The following is a 23,876-nucleotide window of genomic DNA, read 5'->3' on the forward strand; positions in this document are numbered from 1 at the left end:
GTCCAGTATCATTTAAACACACCATTTGAGCAAAAACGTGTATATTGCTGTTACTGGGTAATGAATGGTGGTTCTGAATATATCTAGGGCATTAAAAGAAATATGTTACAGTTTTACCAGCAAACCTCTGTACTATACACCTCGCCAATCCAAATGGTAAGCACAATATCGCCCTGGAATATTCGATTAATTAAAGCATGACAGCAAGTATAAGCATCCACAACATTAACAGAAAACAATCCAAGCAGTTAGTGAGTAAACAACTTCACCAAACAAACTAACTTTTTTGCCACGTAAACATCCATCCTCGAATGCTGCTGGCCAGCAACTTGCTGCGGTGACATAATAATTTAGCTCTGCCCCAACTTCTGCCCAGGGACTGCAGCACTAGCACTTCTGCCCTGAAACTGCAGGTGCTGCGGAGGCGCAGCAAGAAATTACATCGGGTGCTTCTCATGTCTGAAATTGTGCATTTATAACCGGTCCTGCTCGACTCACTCCGAGTGAGATTCGAACAGGTGTCAGCTGGCATGGGAGGCGGGCGCACTAACGAGGAGGCTAAAGGCTACCTTGCTTCCTTTCCTTGTATCCTAGCTCCACCCTCTTAAGAAACTAGAAAGGCAAGAAAAGGAAATGAGGACAGAGGATTCGAAGCAAGATATTTTTGTAAAATGGCATGTCCTTACTCACTCACGCGTCACTTCAGAGTGCCGTCTTTGCACAGCTGCATTACCTTGGAGTGCTTGTTGTTACATTGTTTAAACTTAATTTATTAATATATTCATAAAAAATACAATAATTCAAAACACTCATTAACACATTAGCAAGCGTTAGCTTGGTAACTATTTTCGATCCTTCCTCCCCTCATGTTTAGTTTCGCAGAGGATGATTGGATAAATTGCTGCTAAGGAAGTGTTCACTTCAACGAATGTCACAATTAGTCTTTGTGTTTTAAATTATTTAAATTATGTAAATGATCAAGTCCAATGAACAGGAAAGCATATTTCCCAGATCTGTATATGGTAATTGCTATCGTCAGACAAGGATTTATCAGGAACATTTTTACTGGGGTACAGCAGAACTTTTCTGGGGCATGAGCAACGCCCCTGCTTAAAGACAGTTTGCGTTGCGCGATAGACGCAAACTTTTAAAGTGCTGCATAATATCGATATAGACACAGCTGTATTGATACGAGCATCAGCAAGGAGAGCATTTTGAACACACCTTTAGACCACAGCCAAAGACACTGTACATGTACTGTAACCTTCATGGTAGGTAAAACTAGAGTAGCCCCTCTTACACAGATCCCACATACTCTATGGAGCTCAACAAGATGCTAAGAAAGGAATTGGACATAAAGCTTGACAACTCAACCTCCTAAAAAGTTAAAACAATCTGTGTTGAGGTAGATCTAGAACAGACATGGGCAAATGATGGCCCACTTGTCAGATCCAGCCTTCCACATGGTTTAATCTGGCCTGCGGCTTATTTATCCTAAAAGCATTTTTTCATTGGATATTTCAGTTTTCTTGCATTGGGACATCACAACATAATTTCCATAGATCCATTTATGTTATTCCATAGTTTTGATGACTTTACTATTATTCTAAAATGTGAAAAAAAATTTTTTAATAAAGAATGAGTAAGTGTTTCAAAACTTTTGACCGTTAGTGTAAATGTCAAATGTTAATATGAGTGGATTGTCTCTCTCCACGTGGAATGTGAATGGGTTGGGGCACCCCATAAAAAGAAGGAAGGTTATTTCTCTTCTTAACTATAAGAAATATGATATAGCGTTTCTCCAAGAAACTCACCTTTCTCCGCAGGAAGCTGAAGAATTTGGAAAGATATGGGGTGGGCTTTTTTTTTTTTTATAGTGCTGGCTCGAGTAAGAGCAGGGGAGTCATTACACTGATAAGTAAACATCTACAATTCAAATGTCTCAAACAGTGTAAAGATAAATTAGCAAGAGTCATTATTGTTTTAGCCGAAATTCAGGGACAAAGTCTTATTTTGGCTAATATTTATGCACCGAACGTCGATGATCAGGGCTTTTTTTTATAGATCTTGAAGGAATGTTGCAAGCCGCTGGCACCCCTCATGATATAATATTGGGAGGAGACTTTAATCTTTTGATAGACTCAGTCCTTGATCATAGTGAAGCAAAAGTGTGCAAGCCCCTAGAGCAACATTGACGCTTCACAGGATGTGTAAAAATCTTGGTCGTACAGATATTTGGAGGCTTTTGAACCCATCTGGTAGGGACTATAAATATATCTAAGTCCCTCATATCATCTGTCGTTGATTGCCCAATTGGAAACATTTTAGTCTCAGATCACATCCTGGTGTGTTTAGAAATGTTGCCACATATGAAGAAAAGGAAATCATGTAGTTGGCACCTTAATGTATCCCTCTTGCAAAATCCTGAATTCCAACAAATGCTAAAGGCTGAAATCCGTGTCTGTATGTAGACCAACTGGTCCTCAGTATCCTTTGTGGGCATGGCTTGGGAGGCACTTTAAACGGTTCTTAGGGGCTGGATTATACAGTATTCCGCTTTCACCAAAAAATCCAAAGCACAAGAACTCGTGGAATTGGAAGGGAATATTAAAAGTGCCGAGGCAGTGCTGAAGCGCCGAATGTTGTCTAATGGCCTCAGAGAATTTACCTGATTGAAATACAGATGTAATACTATTTTGTTGCGGAAGGAGGAGTTTTAGCTGTTCAGGGCAAGACAGTCATACTTTGAGTCGGGGGACAAAGCAGGAAAACTACTGGCTAAATATATAAAACAGAGAGAGTCTTTTTCTACCATTCCCCTGCTAGTTGTGAAATATTTACCTTGCCCACTGATATTAATAAGGCTTTTAAAGAATTCTATCTTCATCTTTATAGTTGCACATCTTTTTCTACTGCAGAATATATTAGAAATTTTGTGGAACGATTAGAACTTCCTAAACTGTCAGCTGAGCAAAAGAAATTCTCTTGATTCTGAGATAACCTTGGAGGAGCTTGGTGAGGTTATTAAGACCTTGCCTACAGGCAAGGCTCTGGGGCCAGACGGCTTTGCCGCTGAATTTTTTTAGATCTTATGCTACAGAACTGGCTCCACTCTTGCTAGAAGATTATACGGAATCATTAAAGAATGAAAAGCTTCTGCCAACCATGACACAAGCCCAGATCAGTCTGATTCTTAAAAAGGACAAAGATCCAAGTGAGTGTAAGAGTTTCCGTCCAATTTCCCTGATCCAGCTAGACGTTAAAATGTTGTAAAACATTTTGGCTAACCAATTAATAAAGTTATGACATCTCTTATACATATAGATCAGGTGGTGTGTATTCAGGGCCATAACTCTTCTGATAACATTAGGTGTTTCATCAGTATCATGTGGTCAGTGGCGAATGATCAGACCCCGGTCGCTCCCATCTCACTTGACACCGAAAAGGCATTTGATATGGTTGAATGGGATTTTCTTTTTAAGATTTTGGAAATGTACGGGTTCGGGAATACTTTTATTGGATGGATTAAGTTACCTTATAGACTCCCGGTAGCAGCGGTACAAACAAATTGATTCATTTCAGATTATTTTACTCTGGCAGGGTTGCCCTCTTTCCCCATTATTGTTCTGTCTTGCCCTGGAACCATTAGCAGCCACGATGAGAAAGGAGGATGATTTTCCGGGGTGATGGTGGGAGGTGTGGCGCATAAGCCTTTATGCAGATTATATTTTATTATTCATCTCCGACCCCACTAGATCTGTGCCTTGCCTCCACAGAATTATTAATTCCTTTTCTAACTTCTCAGGATACAGAGTTAATTGGTCTAATCCGAAGCTTTGGATCTGACATTGTACTGCCCAGTAATGGCTTTTCAGCCGGGCGCCTTCCAGTGGCCTAACAGGGCACTAAGTATTTGGGTATTTTATTCCCAGCAAATTTGTGTGATTTTAGTTAGAGTTAATTTTGACCCTTTAATAAAAAGGATTTCGAGCGATGTGAGCAGGTGGGCTTCATTACATTTATCTATGATTGGAAAGGTTAATGTTATTAAAATAAATTGTATTCCAAAATTCAACTACCTGCTACAGTCTCTCCCTATAGATGTCCCCCTCTCTTATTTCAAGTAATTTGATAGCATAGCGAAGTCCTTCATTTGGGAAGGTAAACGTTCCAGATTACATTTCAGTAAATTGTATAAGCCGATTGACAAAGGTGGACTAGGCCTGACCAAGATTTTGTTTTATTATTATGCATTTGGTCTCAGACATTTGGCTCATTGGTCACTTCCACCTGAGAGAGCCCCTCCCTGGTTTTGTATTGAACAGGAAGTTCTTGCCTCTATTTCACCATTGCAAAGCCTTTCTATCAAACTAACTGGAGAAGTTAATTTACACCCCGTTATATTGCATTTGCACTCGGTATGGACAAAAGTGTCCAGAGTGTTTAATTCGGACATTTATTTAAATGTAGCCTCGAGCATATGGCTGAACCCAAAATGAAGTAGTAATAAGTCCTCTTTCTGCTGGTCAGAGTGGATTGAGAGGGAGGTTAATACGCTCAGTGACCTATTTGAGAGTGGAGTGTTGAGATCCTTTGAAAATATGGTTCATCATTGTGGGATTCCCAGGTCTCAGTTCTTTAGGTATTTACAGCTGTGCCACCTGCTCTGTACTATTTTTGGGAGTAGCATACACACCCCTAAAGCGGCAGATACTCTGGGAGTGGTGATTACTGCTTTGGAAAAGGTCATGAGGCATCGGTGTATTACTCCCTGCTAATTCAGAGTCTGGGGGACGGAGCTTCAGCTTCTCTCAAGAGATTATGGGCGAAAGATCTAAACTTGGTATTGGAGGAGGAAGTGTGGGCTAGGATTCTAAAAAATGTCAAGTCTACATCTAGAGATGCAAGGGTGCAATTTATGCAATTTATGATTTTACATCGATTCTGTTGGACCCCCTCTAGATTGTATAGGCTTGGTCAGAAAGACACACCCACATGCTGGCGATGCCAATCAGAAGAGGAAACACAACCCATGTTTTTTGGTGGTGTGTTAAGATCCAATAATTTTGGTTGAGGGTTCAGAGTTTTATGTGTGACGTATTGGGTACTCAAATTTCATTTTGCCCCAGCTCTGTATTTTAGGCGATGAGGCGGTCATTAATATAGGGGATAAATATATAAAAATATTGGGTATTCAAGGAAATGTCATGTAGAATGCTAGGCAAGTTAGATTCATTTAATAAAAAAATAGGGCAGCTACCTGGCCTTCTTGGAGGGCTCTTGGGGAGGGGCAGTAGAGAGATAAGTGGAGTTTTAAATGTGTGTGATCATTTTTATTTTTTTATTATTATTATTTTGTGTGTATATTCAAGTGTGAAAACAGGGATATTTGTTGAGGGTCAGGGTGGGGTTGGGGATTGGGAGGGGGAAAAGGAATAATGGGGGTTAAATGTTGATTCTGTGAATATATGTTCTGCTTTTCTTTGTCAGTTGTGTGAATCAATAAAAACTGTTAATCACAAAAACAAAATCGTGTAGCAACTGACCTACCAATGGAAAGACTCACACCCTGTCTACAGAGGACACAAATGGTGCGTTGAAGCAAACTGCTCCCATGATAATCAATGATGCTTTCTACACAGGAAGCATTGCAGTGTGCCTTTAGTGAACAGACACCTTGTTCTACTTCTGATGTTCTGCTAACATCTGGCTGAAATGAAATGATTTTCTTGCCAAACATCAAGTGTGTGAACATTTTACCAAAAATGTATTTGTTATATAATTAAATAACATCTGTTCTGTTAATGTAAACTGGTGGTGTTACATAAATACACAGTTCTAGCAATAATAACATCATCATAATAATTATATTATATGTTGATTTTTATACAATTGATTTCCATTGAAAATAAAGTAGGATACATCATTCACTCACTGAACCGCTACTCAAGTCTAGGCTTGAGCTCAAAGCTGATTGGTCCGTGTTAGCTGCATGTAATTTTCAATGTTCACTTTGATGCTTTCAGTGTAGACAGTCTTAAGCTATTGCAGTGTGCCGCATCCCCTCATCACTTGTGTAGACAGGGTTTAAGACCAGATCTTTCACGTTTTTGTCATGTAGTTATTTGGCACCTTTTAATTTAGAAAGAGGAAGATGTAAAACTGTGAGTCCTAACTAACCAGCCCCTACTCCATCCACTCCCAGGATTGTGAACAGCACTTCACATATTTGATGTCGTATTTGTAGCATTAGCTTCTGTGATTTTGAATGAATTGACATCAGCTGATAGATAGATGCTGAGAATTGTTTGCTCTGACTGAACACTTGGCCTTCAACAATAGTATCTGTGTTCTTTGCAGCTGATAAAAGTCCTCTGTAAATGTGTGCGTGTAATGGGCGAGGCACCAGGTCTTTCCAGCTGGTGTTTAACCCTATCTTGAACTTTTTCTCATATGGCTAACACACACATACACAAACACTTTTAAACAACCCTTTAAGCCACAAATCTACTTTCTCTTACTCATCAGAAGGTCCTGCTAACTCATTTAGATATCAGTATTAGATACACATCAGTCAGTGTGGGAATTTTCTCACCACTGGATAATGTAAATAATAGGTTGGGTTAACATAATAGGATATGTTTGTATTTAAATGGAAGTAATAGTCACATGGGATCAATCAAACAAACAGTCAACAGAGTTTTAGGTGGCACTGAATTGTGGAAAGTGGTTATGACTGTTTGGAGTGCATGCCTTGGTTTAACTATCTGAGTGTGTACATGTATGTGTGTGGCAAAAGAAGTGTTTAGGTGTTTGGATGGTTTCTGGTCTCCAGGGATCTTATTTTTGGTGCTTTAATCTCAGGGATGTCTGTCCCGATGTTTGATATGTGTGTGCTATGAGTTGTCTGATTGACTATTCCCTGTCATTAGGCGACAGGCCGGCGCTCAGTAATTGTACTGGCATCTGTAGCGAGGTGGCCATCACAACAACAGACAGGGTGTGTATGTGTGTACATACATAGGTTATACAAAGGGACTTTTTGTCTGATTTAGCTCCCTTTTGGGGCATTCAGGGTCATCCTCAGTTGGAGAATGCATTTAGGTATTTAGAACGTAGTTGGAAAAAGTTTTCTTATCCCCATTCAGATATCTAATGTTAATAAATGTGTTTGTGTTTGCAAATGCAAGAAATACAAATATTTGATCATGAATATGATTGTGGAAATCAGAAAGAAAAGGTGTAAACAGATTATAGAATAAGATAAATCAGTGTTGGTGAGTACTAAATCACTTTGTTGGAGTCGTTCTTTGCAGTTAGTAGTGACACAGAAACGGCTGTGGGTAATGTTACACATGAATGAAAGCTAGAGAGTAAGAGATCAGTTTCTGTCTAACCATGCATTTATTTATCCATCCTCTCTTCCATCTATCCATCTATAGCTGCCATATTTGTAATCCATTTCTTTATGTTGTGGTACTCCTTACAGTCTCTGTTTGTAAAGTGTACATTGTATTGGTTGTTTCCATAATTGTTATCCTTTATCTCTGTGCTCTCTCTCTCCCTCTTCTTCCTGTAGGGCCATTGAGAATCTGACAGGCCACAGTTTTGAGAATCACTCCTTCAGGCTGTCGTACATACTGGACGAGGAGGCAGGAAGGGACGGGGGTGGAAGACCCCAGGTCCTGCGAGGGGCATCCAAAATGGGGATGGGAAGCCGGGAGCAGGAGTTTGGTCAACCAGGGGCCATGGGAGGGTTCCAGGGGCCCAGACAGCGTCAGCATGAGCTGCCTCTAAGAATCCTAGTACCCACACAGTTTGTGGGAGCCATCATTGGGAAAGAGGGACACACCATAAAGAACATCACAAAGCAGACACAGTCCAAGTAAGAGGAAAAAAGAGGAGCCGGTTTCATGAATTAGGCCAGGAAAGTACTTAATGAAGTATGCTGGCACAAATTCTTGGTCAATGCATTGTGAGTGTGCGGTCCTGTACAAACATTACTATGATGTTATCACACCTCAGTACTCAAGGGGACAATAGAGTTACCTTCAGATTTCTGTGCCATTAGACTGAACGTGTTATTATTCAAGTTGCTAGCTTGTCGACAGTAGGGTTGGGAACCAAGAGCCAGTCCATATCTAGAACAGGTTCTGGTTCTGGTTCTGGTCTGGTTCCCGAACGAAAGACTCCTATGAGCCGGTTCTTTTGAATCTACAGCATGAAACATACAGCGTGACCAGTGTAGCCAGATTCCTGAACAAATGACTCTTAAGAGTTGGTTCTTTTGAATCTACATCACAAATAATTTATTTGGCAATAAAGCTCATTCTGATTCTGATTCTTCTGAAAACATACAGAAGCTACCTTCTGAATGAATGACTTTTATTAGCCGGTTCTTTGTAGTGAGTAAAAAAACGTACTGGACAGCAAGTCATTTTTTTCCTCGTATCTAACTCGAAATGAAAGTTGTGAGATTTAATTAGAGTAATTACTGCATGATGTATAAATGACAATGGATAGATGAAGATACCCTTTCAAGTCAGTTACTTTAGTAGCTGATGCAATGGGAACTCCTCCCAAAAGTTAAATCACGGCAATCTTATTGGCATTTGCGTTTGGCCTCTTATGCGTGCGTCAACCAGAGCACAATGCCATTTCATCAGAATGTTCCTTTTCAGGGTTGTGATTACATCTCTTGTGCTCTGCAAGCCTAACTTATTCATTGTCTTGAACTGCACACCTGAACAGCGAGTGGATTTTTTTCTTCACCGTTATACATACGACGATCATCGTATCATTTACACTTCCGTTTATTGCAACTGTAAACATTGTGTGTGTTTCTTTCTAGCTAAAGAACCTAAAAGAAGCGGTTTCTTAATGCTTCTTTTTCAAAATGGAATTTCACAAATGTTTCCCTCCATGTGAGTGATTTATCCCTCTTTCTGACAGGCACAAGCACTGTTTTATCTGCCTGGGCTGAGCCCAAACAGAAGCAGCGCTCGTTGAGACTGACTGCGTTCAGTGCGAGCGTTTGAAACTAAAGACGCTTCACTCTTGGCTTGCTTTCTTTCACAAAGCTGATGCTGGTCCCCTCTCTGCCCAATATCCAACTTTCGCTGCTTTTTGAGGGACTGCATGAGCAGGGGCGTTGCGAGGTGGAAGATTCGGGGGCTTAAGCCCCTGATGTATTGCCCCAAGCCTATGATCTTTTTTGAAGATTCACTCATTTTACTTCAGAAATGTAATGTTTTCTTTGACTGTTTGAACTGAAAAGCAATGGGCTCTGGCTGTGGTAGATTACTGCTTGCATGTTCATTCAGTTCACTGCAGAAATGACGGTCAGCTAGGTTTTAAACCCCATGCATTTACAGCCAGCTGTTGAACACTACTTGTTCTGGCCAGTAGATGGGACTGCTGTCACTTGGCAGGTTTCAAAAAACCGTCATTGTTTCAAAGAACTAATGACTTAATATGCATCTGTAATTTGGTACTATCCACTGTTCAGTGATATTGAGATCTTATGTCTAACTTCTATGCTTAATTATTGTTCACAGTTTACAATGTGACCTGGTAAGTTCATAGTTTGAACTTTGACATTATTTTGGGGAAATTAAGCAGCCTAAAGTTATTCAGTTAAATAAGTCATAAAGTAATATATAAATGCACATACATTGTAATGGAACAATGTTTTTATACATTTTAAAGAGCTAGATATTATAAATAGTTTATCTAGGTTTAATATAGCCAGCTATGTAGCTGTCTAAGAACATCAGTTACTGTCATTACTTCGTGAGCTCAGCAAGCAAGCTAGCTAACTCATTTATGAAGCCATAGTTAAATGCAGTGGCCAGAGAAGTATCCCATGTTGTATGGTAGGAGTTGGTAGCAGTTCATCCTCTGTGAAGTCTATCGTAATAGATTGAAGTGAGGCAGACAGTGATCATTGAAGTGCCCCTCGCTGTCTGGTTTGCACAGACTGCAGTAAGTAGTCATCGCTCATCAACACAGCAGTGGGAGTCAAACATCGCACTGGACAGGAACTAGATCTGGCAGGCTCTGGTAACCTCGGGAAATGTATCCCCTGGATGAGACAGGGAAACAAATAGAAAAATATTAGCGTAGATGAGGAAGTCTCAAAAATGGTTCAAAATGGTTACTCTGAGACAAATTTTCTCTCATGTCCATCCATTCGACTGGTTTGGGTCAGTGGACCTGAAAGACACATACTTTCATTGTCAAATAGCCCATCTCCAGAGGTAGTTCTTGAGATTTGCCTTCAAGTGGATGCCATATCAGTTTTAGGTCCTGTCTAACTACCTCAATGATTTACTGCTCTTAGCGCAATCAGAGGAACTGGAGTGCAAGCACAGGGATCTGTTGCTTATGCACTTAGAGAGCTTGGGCCTCAAAGTCAGTTAGGCAAGGAGTGTGTTACCCAGTCAGCAAGCTTCCTTTCGAGTTTCATTCCTAACTGAAAATGTCAGCACGCTTGACCGGATCTTGCATTTTTCAGTGCTTGACAAGGCTCAAGCCAGGGGTAGCCTTGCTGCTGCAAGAATTCCAGCAAAGTTTTGTTGATGGTCACCCCTCTGGGTCTGTTACATATGAAGCCTCTCCTGTGCTAGGGCAACTAGGTAGTGCGTCACATGTGGCAACACATATGCTTACATCTACTGATGATGCGCCACTGTGAAGCCATGCTAGCTATTTAGACAACACTCTTGTTCTGTCAGAAGAGTGTTGCTCTCATCAAGTGGTCAGATACTAAGTTGTCACAATGGATGAGTCGAACTTGTCTGGGGTGCCTTGTGCAATGGTCATCCGGCTTTCCCATCCCTGCAAGACTTTCATGTTTTGGTCCATACAGAAAGCACTGCTGTAATGTACATAAATTACCAAGGGGTAGTGTGTTAGCACCCGATATTGGCTCTGGCACATCAAATTCTCATATGGAGGGAGTCTTATCTCTTATACGTGCAACGCACATCTCCAGTCACCTGAACTGCGGGGAAGACTTGCTCTAGCATCAGTTCAGAGGATTTGGGAGGTATTCAGTGAATCCGATGTGGACCTCCTCAGACATGACGCATTGTCGCCTTTGGTACTCCATGTCTCAAGCTCCACTGGGACTGGACGCCCTAGCTCACAAATGGACAGCGAAATGCTAGTATGCGTTCTTTCCTGATCGCTTGCTACACCAAGTGTTGTAACGTTCCAAAGTTTATAACTAAAGCAGCAGGATACAACCCTCTGGGTGGTTTGTCAGTGGGCAAACACCCCTTGGTCATTAAGTTCTTGCGAGGAACAACAGTCTTTGGCTTCACTTAAATGTGTTGTGGACCTTCAGGCCTTGCTGTACAAAGACTCTTGATTAGAGTTCAGACCAGGCTTGTCAAAGGCTGTCCTTAAGTCCACGGAAAGTTATGTGCCCAAAGTGTTGGCCACTCCTTTCAGGGCTCAGGTTGTCACCTTGCAGGCATTCTCCTCTCCTCCTTTTGACTTGAACGAGGCTAAAAGGCTGCACACGCTATGTCCAGTGAGGGGATTACCTATGTATGTTGACCGAATGAGTCAATTCAGGCTGTCAGCTGTTTGTCTGCTTTGGAGGCAGTGCAAAACGTTTGGCAGTTTCAAAGCAAAGTCATTCTCATTGGGCTGTTGATGCCTTTGCACTCGCTTACGATTCCCTAGTGCCCCATGAGTGTTAAAGTTAATTCTACCAGGATCATGGCTTCCTCCTGGGCTTGGCGAAAGGGATGTCTCAATAAAACATTTGTCTGGCAGCATGCTGGGCTTCCACTAACACCTTTGCTTAGTTGGTATAACTTGGGTGTTTCCTCTCTCTTTCCATATTTTGGCTGTGTAAGAGTGTTAAAGGTGCTGTATGTGATTTATTTTAAATGAAATGACATGCAGAAAACGTACCTATTACATGTCACATATCACTGAAATAGGTGCTATAAAATACCACACCTGTCTCTGTAAAGGCTAAAGTATAGTTCAGTTGTTGATCGCTACGCGCACAGTATGCGTTATGCAAATTTTGTCATCAGCTTGGTCTGCATGGACTGTTCATGTGCATCCCAGATTTTTTTTTTTGTCAGGCATGCACCTGCCGTTGACTGTACTTAAAGAGTATCACAAAGTAGTCAATGTGTGCATGCGTAGAACGCGTTCATATTCACTGAAAAACAAAGTATACATGGTCCTAAACAGCGCAGTAAAAAATGTCAGTTTGTCCCGGTCAGATCCTTTGTTTAGCCAATCAGAAGACTTTCTGCCTGTCAATCATTGTGCGCTTTCACAGGGCAGCCCATATAAGCTCGTATAAGTGCCGGTACAGTGTCCTGCTCCCGCAAAACACTCAGGATCGGACAGTGAAATGCTCGGGGCACCCATCGTCCTCCATCTGCTCCAACACAACAGTCTCTAGTGTGTCTGTGTGCACGTGTCTTTGGAGTGAGGGATTTTGTAAAGAGGGGGAGTGGCTAATTCAAAGGCTGGTCTGCTGGAAGTACCAGAACATCTAAAATCGCTTACAGCACCTTCAATATGCCTATGTTTCAATACCCTATTGGCTAGTGTCATTGCTGAAATGTGTTGTGGGTCTTTTGATCTTGGCGTTTCTCTCTTTTTGCATTGTGAATGTGAAGATGAGATTATTTTCAATGCTTTCACTACCCTGACTGGCTAGTTACATTATTCATAATGTTTTTTGTCAGGTTGGCAACCTGGATGTTTCTCTGTCTTTCTATTTGTCAATACGAAGGTGAGGCTATTTCAATGCTTTTCACTACCCTGTTGGCTAGTGAGCATTGCTCTAGTGCATGTGAATCAGTAGCACAGTGATAAGGTATACAATTCCCATAGCGTCAGGTACTGACGCAGCATTAAAGTGACTTTAAAGGGAACATCTTGTTTATTACTGTAACCTTGGTTCCCTGAAAGGAGGGAACAAGATGCTGCATAGCTTGCCATGCTACAAATTTTTCACTGTTAAAGGAATGAGAGATGGCTCCTCCCTTAAATCGAAAAATCCTGATGAAATGGCACTGTGCTCCTGTTAATATGCCCATGATGATGCACACATAAGGGGCAGAGCGCCAATTATCATCTTATCATTTTGTAACAGGCTGCTGTGTGGGAGCAGTATATCCAATAGAAAATGCATTTCATATTTCTTCCTCAAAGGTACTAAAAAAATTGTTGAGGAATGTGAACCAACGACAGTTTAATTAAGTTTAACTAACTAGCTCAGCAAGATTTCCTTCAAACTTTTGCTCTGCCATGAAAGTACATGACCTAAAAGAGACAGCTGGCCATAGAAAAAATGTACTCTAATGGCCGCTATAGTGCCCCTTGTGAGAACGCTGAGAATGCAGCGTGTACTTGCCTTAAATTATGAATTACGGTCTGACATTTCGAGATTAAATCAACCTTGCTTTGCTAGAAGCATTTACGCTCACGTATTTGTGTAGAGTATTTTTTTGGACTTATGCTTTTCATTTATGTCTTGACATTTTTAAATTAGCACTTAATCTGTTGTTTAAAATAAAAGATGTGATTGTTATCATCATTTAATATCACTAAGAGATTTCTTTATTCCACATTCACTGTGCTTTCTGCCATCTTTCTGGGATATTGAGTTATTCTCTTAATCTCTTTTGCTCAAGTATAATGTTGAAACTAGCTTCAGTGGGGTGAGATAATGCTATATGTTAAATGTAATTTCTCTCTCTTTGTCTCAGGGTGGATATCCATCGTAAGGAGAATGCAGGGGCGACTGAGAAGGCCATCTCTATCCACTCATCTAAAGAGGGCTGTTCACAAGCCTGCAAGATGATACTGGAAATCATGGAGAAAGAGGCCAATGACACTAAGATGTTAGTCTCTTTTCTGTATGCAGGACACTGCAAATTTTTACTTGTTACTCCACTTGACAACTCGCTTCACAAATTTTTTTTTTAAATTCATTTTAATCCATGCATGCATATATAAACACATTCAAGTAGGGTCCAGAATTAACATTCATCATGCACCAAATGCAAGTAAAAATTATGTTGGTGAGTTTCTCACCAGTGGCCAGTAACTTTGTAAGCAATGGTTTTCTGTCAATTTAACTGTAAGAATAATATTCTGACACTTGCTGTTGTGAGTGATGCGAGTATAATGTAAAATAATACCTTTTACCTCTGGAAATTTACCATCATTCAGTAATTTTATCTAGGATGCCTAAAGTTTTTTTCATCCAGATCTCCATGTGGCAACATATGTGGAAAATTCCTTGCATTATGCCACCAAAACGAACATATAAGTTACAAAATCATGATGTGTCTTAATTTTTGTATCACACAGTTTCACCGATATATGGAGACTGGTGGCTATATGATGCTGCGAGTGACACAATAACCTGGGAAAGAACATCTAAATATTTTCATTTTAATAGGAACAATGTTTTGGTAAAAAAAAAAAAAATAATGCAAAATACAATTTCATAGTCTAAATATTCATGACTGGTAAATTTTCACAATTTATTTTTCCATTGACAGGTGTGGCAAAAAGTAAATTTTGGAAAGTCATATTTATTTCAAGAAAACATTTATTTAATTACAAACTAAATCTGCACAAGTTCAGTAAAACAAATGATTTAGGAGGAAAAATAAATCTAATAAAATGTGAACACAAATTAATGTTGTGTTAGAGGAAGAATCATTATGTTCTCACAGAAACCCTCTTTTTGCAACACGGTTAATACATTAACATGATGTAATAGAGCTCATATGGTAGCATTATAAGCAGTATTTAACTCTCTCTCTCTCTCTGTTAGGGTTGAGGAGGTTCCTCTTAAGATTTTGGCACAAAACAGCCTCATTGGGAGACTCATAGGGAAGGAGGGAAGGAACCTGAAGAAGATTGAGCAAGACACTGGGACCAAAATCACCATCTCCTCGTAAGTGTACTCTACACAGAACATCTTGAACTGCTGATAATGGAAGCTACTGAGATTGCTGTTACAAATGCCTCACAGGAACTCAGTAATGTGTTGAGGTTAATTCAGAGTGTTTACCCTCTCACTGTTGTGTATTTCCTTCATTTATTGCAGATTGCAAGACCTAACTATATATAACCAGGAACGTACCATAACAGTGAGGGGTGGGGTAGAGGAGTGCTGTAATGCAGAGGTGGAGATCATGAAGAAACTTAGAGAAGCCCATGAGAATGACATGGCTGCTGTAAATGTGAGTATCCCACAGCAGGCTTAGTAAATAATAGCTGAGGTTAGAGTATCATGATGGATGGATGTTAGTTTTGGGGTCTTTATATTAGTTATTTCTAGATAGGCACAAAGTGACAACCTCTACTGTGGAAGAACCTGACTGGCCTGCACAAAGCCCAGACCTGAACCTTATAAACCCCTTTGTGATGAATTGGAACTTTGACTGCGTGACACAGATGACTGACTTCACTGATGCTTATGTGTCTAAATCAGAGAAAATTCCAGCAGCCATATTCCAGTATAGTAGAAAGCCTCCCAGAAGAGTGGAAGCTGTTAAGGAGGACCAATGTTCAACCAGCACAAATGGGTTTTTGGGTGTACACGTATTATTGACCACATAGTGTATTGTATGTTTTCTATGCTCTATTAAATATACAGAGAATTGTACAAAGATGCTTATTACTCAAATGCATGTAGGACTTTAGAACTCATTCGGTGAGAAGACCAGTACCTATGCAACTGAGGTCCGCAGATATCAACGGTTAGGGATGCTTCGATCAGGATTTTTACAGCCGATACGATCACCGGTCTTCTTGTTACCTGATAAGCCATTACCGATCCCAATAAATAAATCCTTTTATCAGTATCTCTGTCATAACTGGCAATATGTAAGCTTTCTGCACACTGTCACTACTGGCCTAATTTAATTTTCCTCTTCCCAGTAATATCACTTTGCCTAGTTTTTGCTGACAAAAACAGTTTAAAAAGTTTAAAAGGCTTGTTAAAAAAGCTTTTTTTAAAAAAAGACTTTAAATAAAGTATAGGCTAACAAAATATTCTGTTTATTAAGATACATAGATAAAACAATTGAAGCTTTTAGTGTCAAACTAAAGACAGACTGATAACCCACAGGTGCAAATAAACAATGTGGCATTTTTGGTGATTGATTCGTTGTCTTTATTTCATATAATTATTATTATTCCTTATTTTATTTCTCTTTTATTTTTGCATTATATATCTTAATATTGTATAAATAATTAGCATATTTATAAATTCCTTTCCTGCCTTTTCATTTAGTTGGATGATTGTATTAATAGTTAATTTTTCACTTTTTGCTGCTTGAACTTTAATGAGTGGAACCTGCGCTCTCTCAGGAGGGCAAGAGATGAAAGGAAAGCGGAGAAAGAGCGAAGGTATCTGGACTCCACAGGTGCTACTATTGTTAATGCCGTTTAATTGGTAAATATTTAATAAAGATGTTTGAATTACACCACATCTTGAACTACACCATAACTGCCGTTATTATTGAGACGCCTATGCCCGGCGGAGACTGAGAATCTGCCGCCATGAACGATAATAAGGACCGTTTCACAGCTTGCGCTGTTTTCCCTTTGCATTGTCACGTGTGAAACGCCACATTAACAGTATAGTACACAAAATGTTCAGATTCGCCATACCGCTTCCACTGCATCATTATTAACTGCTGAATCAAGTTTGTTGTCTTACAACACTAAGGGCATTTTGAAGGGAAAACAATCATGATAGTCATGCTGTAAGATCACTTCTAACAGAATTTCCGATAAAAATGACTTAAAAAGTGAGTTACGAATGATCATTATTTTTGAGCCCCACACATTTTAGCCCTCCAAAGCTCTCACAGTGAATGGTAAAGTCTTCAAAGGGAATAGGGCATAGGGATGATCACTTCTGAATGGATCGCACCCACTCATAGAGCTATAAAATACCGCACCCACTATGCCAGTATTCCCCACACTCTGTGATATCATGACAGTGCTGCTAAAGTCTTAAAGGAGCCACGCGTCTTTTGCGATATGAACGATTGGTTTATGCATCCGGCCAAATTACCGATCACCGATCGAGTCATAGGATGTGAATATCGGCCAAAACCAATCAGTGGCCGATCGATCGTAGCATCCCTATCAATGGTACTCCCTGCTAAAATAAAGATTCTAATTATAGTACTGCCAAAATTAGTGCGTTAACTTATTAGACTACTGCTTCAGACTGATATATTTATAATATATTGTTTTATTTCCCTTTATGAAACTGAGTGTATTACATTTTGAAAGGAAAATATTTATAAACTAATTCCAGCAGAGAGAATTCCAGAACATCTATGGGAAAACGCATGTTATTTTATATACTATGATAATTATAACTACTTTAATCTATTAACCTTATTAAACTGTAATAACACAGAGTTAAATGGTGCCTGAGATTGGCTTTAATCCTATGTTTTTATTCTTATTCTATATTCTTGTCCTTTTTATTTTTATCAGGTAGCCTTGTGGCAGGTAGTGATTAGTGTTACAGGGCAGAGTCTGAATTTGAACAAGCATTAATTTAGCAGAACTGCAGTCATTGCATTTACTGTTTGACTCAAAGTTTTATACTCACACTTTATTTGCTACACTAACTTGTGAAAATGAGCCAGATTGTTTAATTTTACATGATATATATAAAAGCGCACACATGCTCTTGGCCTCACTCTCTCCGTCTCGGGTTTCAGCAGCAGACTAACATGATGTCTGGTCTAAACCTGAGTGCACTGGGGATCTTTTCCTCTGGTTTGTCCGTGCTCCCTCCCACCTCTGGTCTGCGTGGAGCTGTGACCACCCCAGCCAACTACAGTCCCCTGCTGGTGAGCATCAGCACATGCAGCCTGGAAACAAGCTGCTTAATTAGGATACTGAGATAAACAGGGACAGCTTTGAATGACTTCACAACAGCCCTATGAAGGGTTTGTGTTGCTTGTGTGACATAATTTTATGCGTCATATCTTAGCATGGTTTACTCCTTACTCTGAGATAGTCATGTGGTTAAAATCTGTATGCTTTGAAAGTTTAGGTTACAATATTCACACCACATCCTTTGTGTATGTTTGCTACCATAGGGGCCCTCATCGTTAATGGGGGGTCTGTATGGGGTCCCCTCCACAGGAGCATTACCTCATCAGCAAACAGTGAGTCCTTCTTACTTTTTCTAGGTACCTACCTAAAGTATATCTTTCTCTTTCTCTCATTTCAGAATATATCTTTCCATAACTTTGTACTATCATAGGCCTTGTGATTGCATTGTTAGCTGAAATTAGCTGAATGTTACAAGTAAGGACTGGCCCATGTCTGTTCGTCACAATATGTACATGCTTTCTGTTGCATGTGTCTGTGTCTTTTCATTTTTAAAGTTCAATGTTGTGCTGAGTTGAGTCAAACACTATTATGTGTCATGTCCAGGCACGTGTCCCCTTATTTATTTTTTTTCTCAGAATATTTGTATGTTTGACAATTAAGTTGCACAATTATTGTAAGTAAAAGTTGTGGAATTGCATACACCAACCTGATATGAGCCATCAGCCAGATGGCTATATTTACACGGGGCAGATAGGGAGCATATAGTACAGGTCAGTAATACCACATTGAAATATATTCAGCTAGTCCCTTACCACATCCTTTTTTTTTTTCTACCCAATTTGGAATGCCCAATTCCCAATGCGCTCTAAGTCCTCGTGAACCATACATTATAGCGACCACAAGGAGGTTACCCCATGTGACTCTACCCTGCCTAGCAACCGGGCCAATTTGGTTCCAGGTACTGACCAGGCTTAGCTTCAGTAGGCAACCAGGCAAGAGCTACAGGGTGATATGTCTTTTAACTCATCTTAAACTCTTAAAAAGAACTACAACATTGTTTTTTATCTTTGCTCATGTATTATCTTGCCTGGGGCACCAAGAAAGTCACGACTGCCACTGGTGCCCCCACGAAAAAGATAGGTGCTTGTCTATCATAAAGTGAGTGTTTTTGCTGTGTGTGTTGATTCTCTTATTTTGTTATTTGGGTCTTGGAAAAAGCCTATGAGACACACCAACATCCTCCCACACTCTCACTTCAGTCTGTAGTGGTAAAAGGCCAAGTCTGGTTAGTTTTTCACCCACCTTCTCTCTCTGTCTCCAACCTTTCTCTCTCTTTCTCCACCCTATGATGCTGTGATATCCTCAATTAGTCTCATCACAATGAACAGTTGGACTCAAGTCTATGTGTGTTTCAGAATGAACAGGAAGTGGTGTACCTCTTCATCCCCACTCCAGCAGTAGGGGCTCTCATCGGCAAGAAAGGACAGCACATTAAAGAGCTGGCACACTATGCTGGAGCCTCAATAAAAGTGAGACACTTAAAACAGCATATTCTCTCTCATTGTGAACATTAACCAGTTTGGTTAGAGACAGGCTTGAATGAAAGAATGAAGTGGACCAGATTATGTCCCAAAAGCAAGAAATGTTCTGACAAAACATTTTTTTTGTCTCATACTCATTAACGTGATATTTAATTGTTCTTTAATTGTTCTTTGATGAAATTAAAAATGAGGTTACTAATTATATTTTAGCTAGTAATAGTAAATAGTAAACAGATGTAGATCATGTAGCAGCACTAGGAGAAGTTTCATTAAAATGGCATGCTTAACCCTAGAAGGCATTTAAAAAATGGGTCTGAAATAGCACAGACGTTTACTTTTTGTCTATAATTTTCACATGAAGTGGTCTTTGATATGCAGCTCCTCAGTTAAGGTGTCTTTGACCACGTGAACTGACTTTTTTAACATTTAGTTAAATTATAAGAGAATTTGCATCACTACCACTAGAATGAATATGGGGTCCTATAAAGTATTGTTTAATGACCCATATAAAGTATGTTTACTATGGTGTTCAGTGTGTTTAACACTGGTATTATTGGGGGGGCCTGTGTAGCTCAGCAAGTAAATACGCAGACTACCACACCTGGAGTCACAAGTTGGAATCCAGGGCGTGTTGAGTGACTCCAGTTAGGCTTCCTATGCAACCAATTGTCCCGGTTGCTAGGGTGGGTAGGGTCACGTTGGGTTAACCTCCTCGTGGTCACTGTAATGTGGTTCTCGCTCTCGATGGGGCGCGTGGTGAGTTGTGCGTGGATGCCGCGGAGAATAGCGTGAACCTCCACACGCGCTAAGTCTCCGTGGTAATGCGCTCAACAAGCCACGTGATAAGATGCGCGGATTGACGATCTCAGATGCGAAGGGGACCTGAGATTCGTCCTCTGCCACCCGGATTGAGGTGAGTCACTACACCACCATGAGGACTTAGAGTGAATTGGGCATTCCAAATTGGGGAGAAAAGGGGAGAAAATAAAACAAAAAACAAAACAAAACACTGGTATTGTTGTTTTTGGTTTCCATTTGTTATGAAATTAAATATATGTTAAACACCATGTTCATGTTTATATTAAAAGTAAGTGTAGTATGCAAGTATAGCGTTATCATTCAGCCAGTGCTTTTATCCAAAGTGCACGACATTATACCTAGGGTGACCAGATTCCTGCTTGTGGAAATCAGGACAGCCCCCTCCCAGCAAAAATTAAATTGACGTATCCTTACCTAGGTGCAGATCTGTAACTGTTGTCACCTTGTACTTTTCGCTGGCAGCAGTTTTTCTCAGAAAATTGGCATTAATGCAAAAATATAGTGTCACGTGACAGAATTTACCCCAATCATTAGCCTATGTTAATCATGTCGACAAGGTGTACATGCTTGAAAGCCAATTTATTATACGTGAAGCATTACTCGCACTGTTATGGATTGGTCTTAATGGCTTACCTGCACAGATCTGATGCTGCAAACACATCTGCATCATGACACTTCCAGGAGTGCCAACACAAATATCTCGTATCATGCACCTGTCATCGACAAGTGCACGGAGGCCATTGTACCACGGGACCAGACACCAGATGAGAGTGATGAGGAAAATGGCCACTCTTTTCGATTAATTTAATCGTGGTAGCCATCCATTTATTTATTAAAGTTGCTTTTCCACACCATTCAAAATAATAGACGGCAGTCATGGAATTAGCCTACAGTACAAAAAACATATAATTTCTGTGCACAAAGATGTTTTAAATTAATAATAAATACACAGTACGAGGAGAAAAGCTTCAGTGTGCTTTTTTGGAACACTAACATCCCGATTCAAATTATTGTTTAGCTTACTTTTGAAAAAATGCAGGCAAATTCCCTGTATTAAATTAAATAAACTACCAAACTAATAAAGCATTAAATTAAAAAAATAAATTACCAAACGAAAAAATAATATTCTTAGGCCTATATAATTGCCTTTTCTTTGTACAAACTTAAATTAGCCTTACCCTGTAGAAGAAAAAAGTCGGCTGAATGACATTATCAGAATGTTCTACACTTTTTTCAAGACTAGACAAAAGTATTTGTCCAATGCGGAGTTCACTTTCAGAAAACGAGCTTTTGAACATTTTAAAACTTTTAAATATTTTAAATCTAACACTCTTTACCTCGAATTGCATTTGCTGAGCTTCTTCAGAAAATGTCAATTATGATGCTAAAATTAATTTTAGATGACAATCAAGTTCAGTTGATCGTTAAAAGTTGCTGGACAAATATGCGGGACATAATGCAGTTGTGATAGCAATGCTTTAGATTAGATGATTGTTCAAAATAGCCTATAGAATATCAGGAATGTACCATATGTAAACCCTGATATTACACCGCATCAGTTTTTCTTTAATAGCTGTGCACACAGCATATACACATCGATGGATGGTCCTTATACAAAGACCGAAAGTTTCCCCCACTGCTTGGTGCAGGTTGCCAGCTTGAACAGGGCCATGACGATTCACTTTCGTGTTGGAACCGTTGGCAACCTGCGATAAGCGCAACATCAGGACCAATATTACAGTCCAAAGGGCAACTGCTCCCTTTTGATTGCAATTCCTCCTCTTCTGATTACATTTATTTGTGAAATTAAAATTACAGTAAGCTGGCTAATTTCAATGATTCAATTAAATTTTACAAAATTAGGGACATCTGGGAAGTGAAAGGTAAACAATTAGCGATATACACACATTTATGGGCGGATTTCTTTTGCCATAAACCAAAACTTATGTGACGAACACATAATGATATAAGATATATATCATGTTTTTTTAAACATGACGTCATCACACACACCATTTTTATTGATAAGAGGCCATTTGAATGGAAACAGGCAGAAGATGGCAAATTTCAAAACTTTTTTTACGCATTTTCACTTTAACAAAACAGTGCGAAAAGTGGATGGAAACTAGATCGAGTTACAATGTTTTTCGCGCAAGCCCACTTAGCAAAGAGCATGGTTTCGTCAATCAGACTGCGAGCAGGGATTCTGGAGTAGAAGTGCTTGAGGCTGCTCTTAATGTCTTTCCACTCTGGGATGTCTCTCAGTAGGGCCCACTCAAGTTTTTCTGTGTTCTCCAATGAGCGGCTCTAATTTTGGAGGTAATCCACCGATGCTGTATAAACGTTTTCTCACTGCACAAAAGAAATCATCCACTCGCAGGTCACCAGCTTCAACAAGGGCATCCAACTGCTTTTTAATGTCAGAGGGTATGAATGATTCCTCCAGCCTGGGCTGCAAGACTTTTCTCAGGTCATGAATGTGCAAAGCTATGGCCGTGCACAACAGAACGATAAGCAAAAAATCACTTGTGTGCACCTTGTCAGATTCGGAACTTTCCTTCACAAACAAATTGCTAACACTTGGTGTGGCACTCTTACTTTTAGCAGCATCCACATGCTTTTTTGTATGAACATGCTGCGCAATGTCGGTGCGGACTCCATGGGCGATGGAAAAGTGACCTCCACAAATATCACACCACACTTTACTAGGCTCTGTCTGTGACTCCTTTTTTAGAAATTTCAACTCTTTTTGAAGATCGTCATTAAATGTACATGCTCGCTTCCTTGACATTTTTCCAGCCGCAATTTCATCTGTGTGCTCTTTCAAACTGACTCTTCAATCAGTTCACTAACTGGATGTCTATTGATAGGTGATTTTTATTGGATAATTTAATCCAATCATGTACTTCAAATAACACGGTGTGATTGTATTGGTTTTACAAGCTGTATCCTTGGCTACCTTTGATTAGAATACTCACGAGACTAAGAAAGCTGAAATTTTAGGAGAGGGGAAATACAAGACATAACACGATTTTTTCAGAATAAGTCGGGACACTAGAAAAGTGCTTGAATACGGGACTACGGGACGTCTGGCCACCCTAATTATACCCATTACAGGGAAAGTCGCCATGTAGCAACCTGAGGTTAGATGAATAATGCCAATAGTTCCTGGGCCACTTCTTAATGTGTTAATGTGCAACTTTTCTTTATCAAGTGTGCCTCACCACACGGAAAAAATAAAATAAAAATATAGCTACATAGAGTAATATAGAAATATAGTGTCATACAGCAATATAGAGTAGTTTTATCCTGGTCATTTTACTTATACTTTATGTATATGTTTGGTTGGGTAGGGTTGTTTAAACATTTCATATTTTACCACCAAACATGGAAATTGCAAATATTTCTGTTAAACACTTTTTTTTACACTGTCTTCATTAATTAATGTGTGTGAAACTTTAGAATTTAATCAAATGTATATTCCAATCATTAAAAATGTCAATTATTAATCAAATTATCATTACATTTAATTTTTCTTGAAAAAATTAAGTACTTTTATAAAGAATGATCATCTAGATTTCACCTTGGTCTTTTTAGACCTACATATGCTTTTTAGGGGGGTAAGGTTGCATAGGCATTCTAGGA

General features: G+C 39.6%; 1 protein-coding gene across 6 annotated transcripts in view; it reads left to right on the forward strand.

Moving 5' to 3' along the window:
- igf2bp2b (insulin-like growth factor 2 mRNA binding protein 2b) overlaps window positions 1-23,876 on the forward strand; it is a 57,715-nt gene that overhangs the window by 27,030 nt on the left and 6,809 nt on the right. For 5 of the 6 annotated variants that reach the window (XM_051702512.1, XM_051702515.1, XM_051702516.1 and 2 more), the window contains exons 2-8: window positions 7,580-7,885; window positions 13,752-13,886; window positions 14,831-14,953; window positions 15,107-15,242; window positions 17,751-17,882; window positions 18,135-18,203; window positions 19,287-19,400. In XM_051702512.1, coding sequence (XP_051558472.1) covers window positions 7,704-7,885; window positions 13,752-13,886; window positions 14,831-14,953; window positions 15,107-15,242; window positions 17,751-17,882; window positions 18,135-18,203; window positions 19,287-19,400 — 891 coding nt within the window. In that variant the 5' untranslated portion in view covers window positions 7,580-7,703. The remainder of the gene's footprint in view (window positions 1-7,579; window positions 7,886-13,751; window positions 13,887-14,830; window positions 14,954-15,106; window positions 15,243-17,750; window positions 17,883-18,134; window positions 18,204-19,286; window positions 19,401-23,876) is intronic. The other variant, XM_051702511.1, reaches the window with a different exon arrangement.

This window comes from Myxocyprinus asiaticus, chromosome 7, assembly GCF_019703515.2.
Source record: "Myxocyprinus asiaticus isolate MX2 ecotype Aquarium Trade chromosome 7, UBuf_Myxa_2, whole genome shotgun sequence".
Classification (NCBI taxonomy): Eukaryota; Metazoa; Chordata; class Actinopteri; order Cypriniformes; family Catostomidae; genus Myxocyprinus; species Myxocyprinus asiaticus.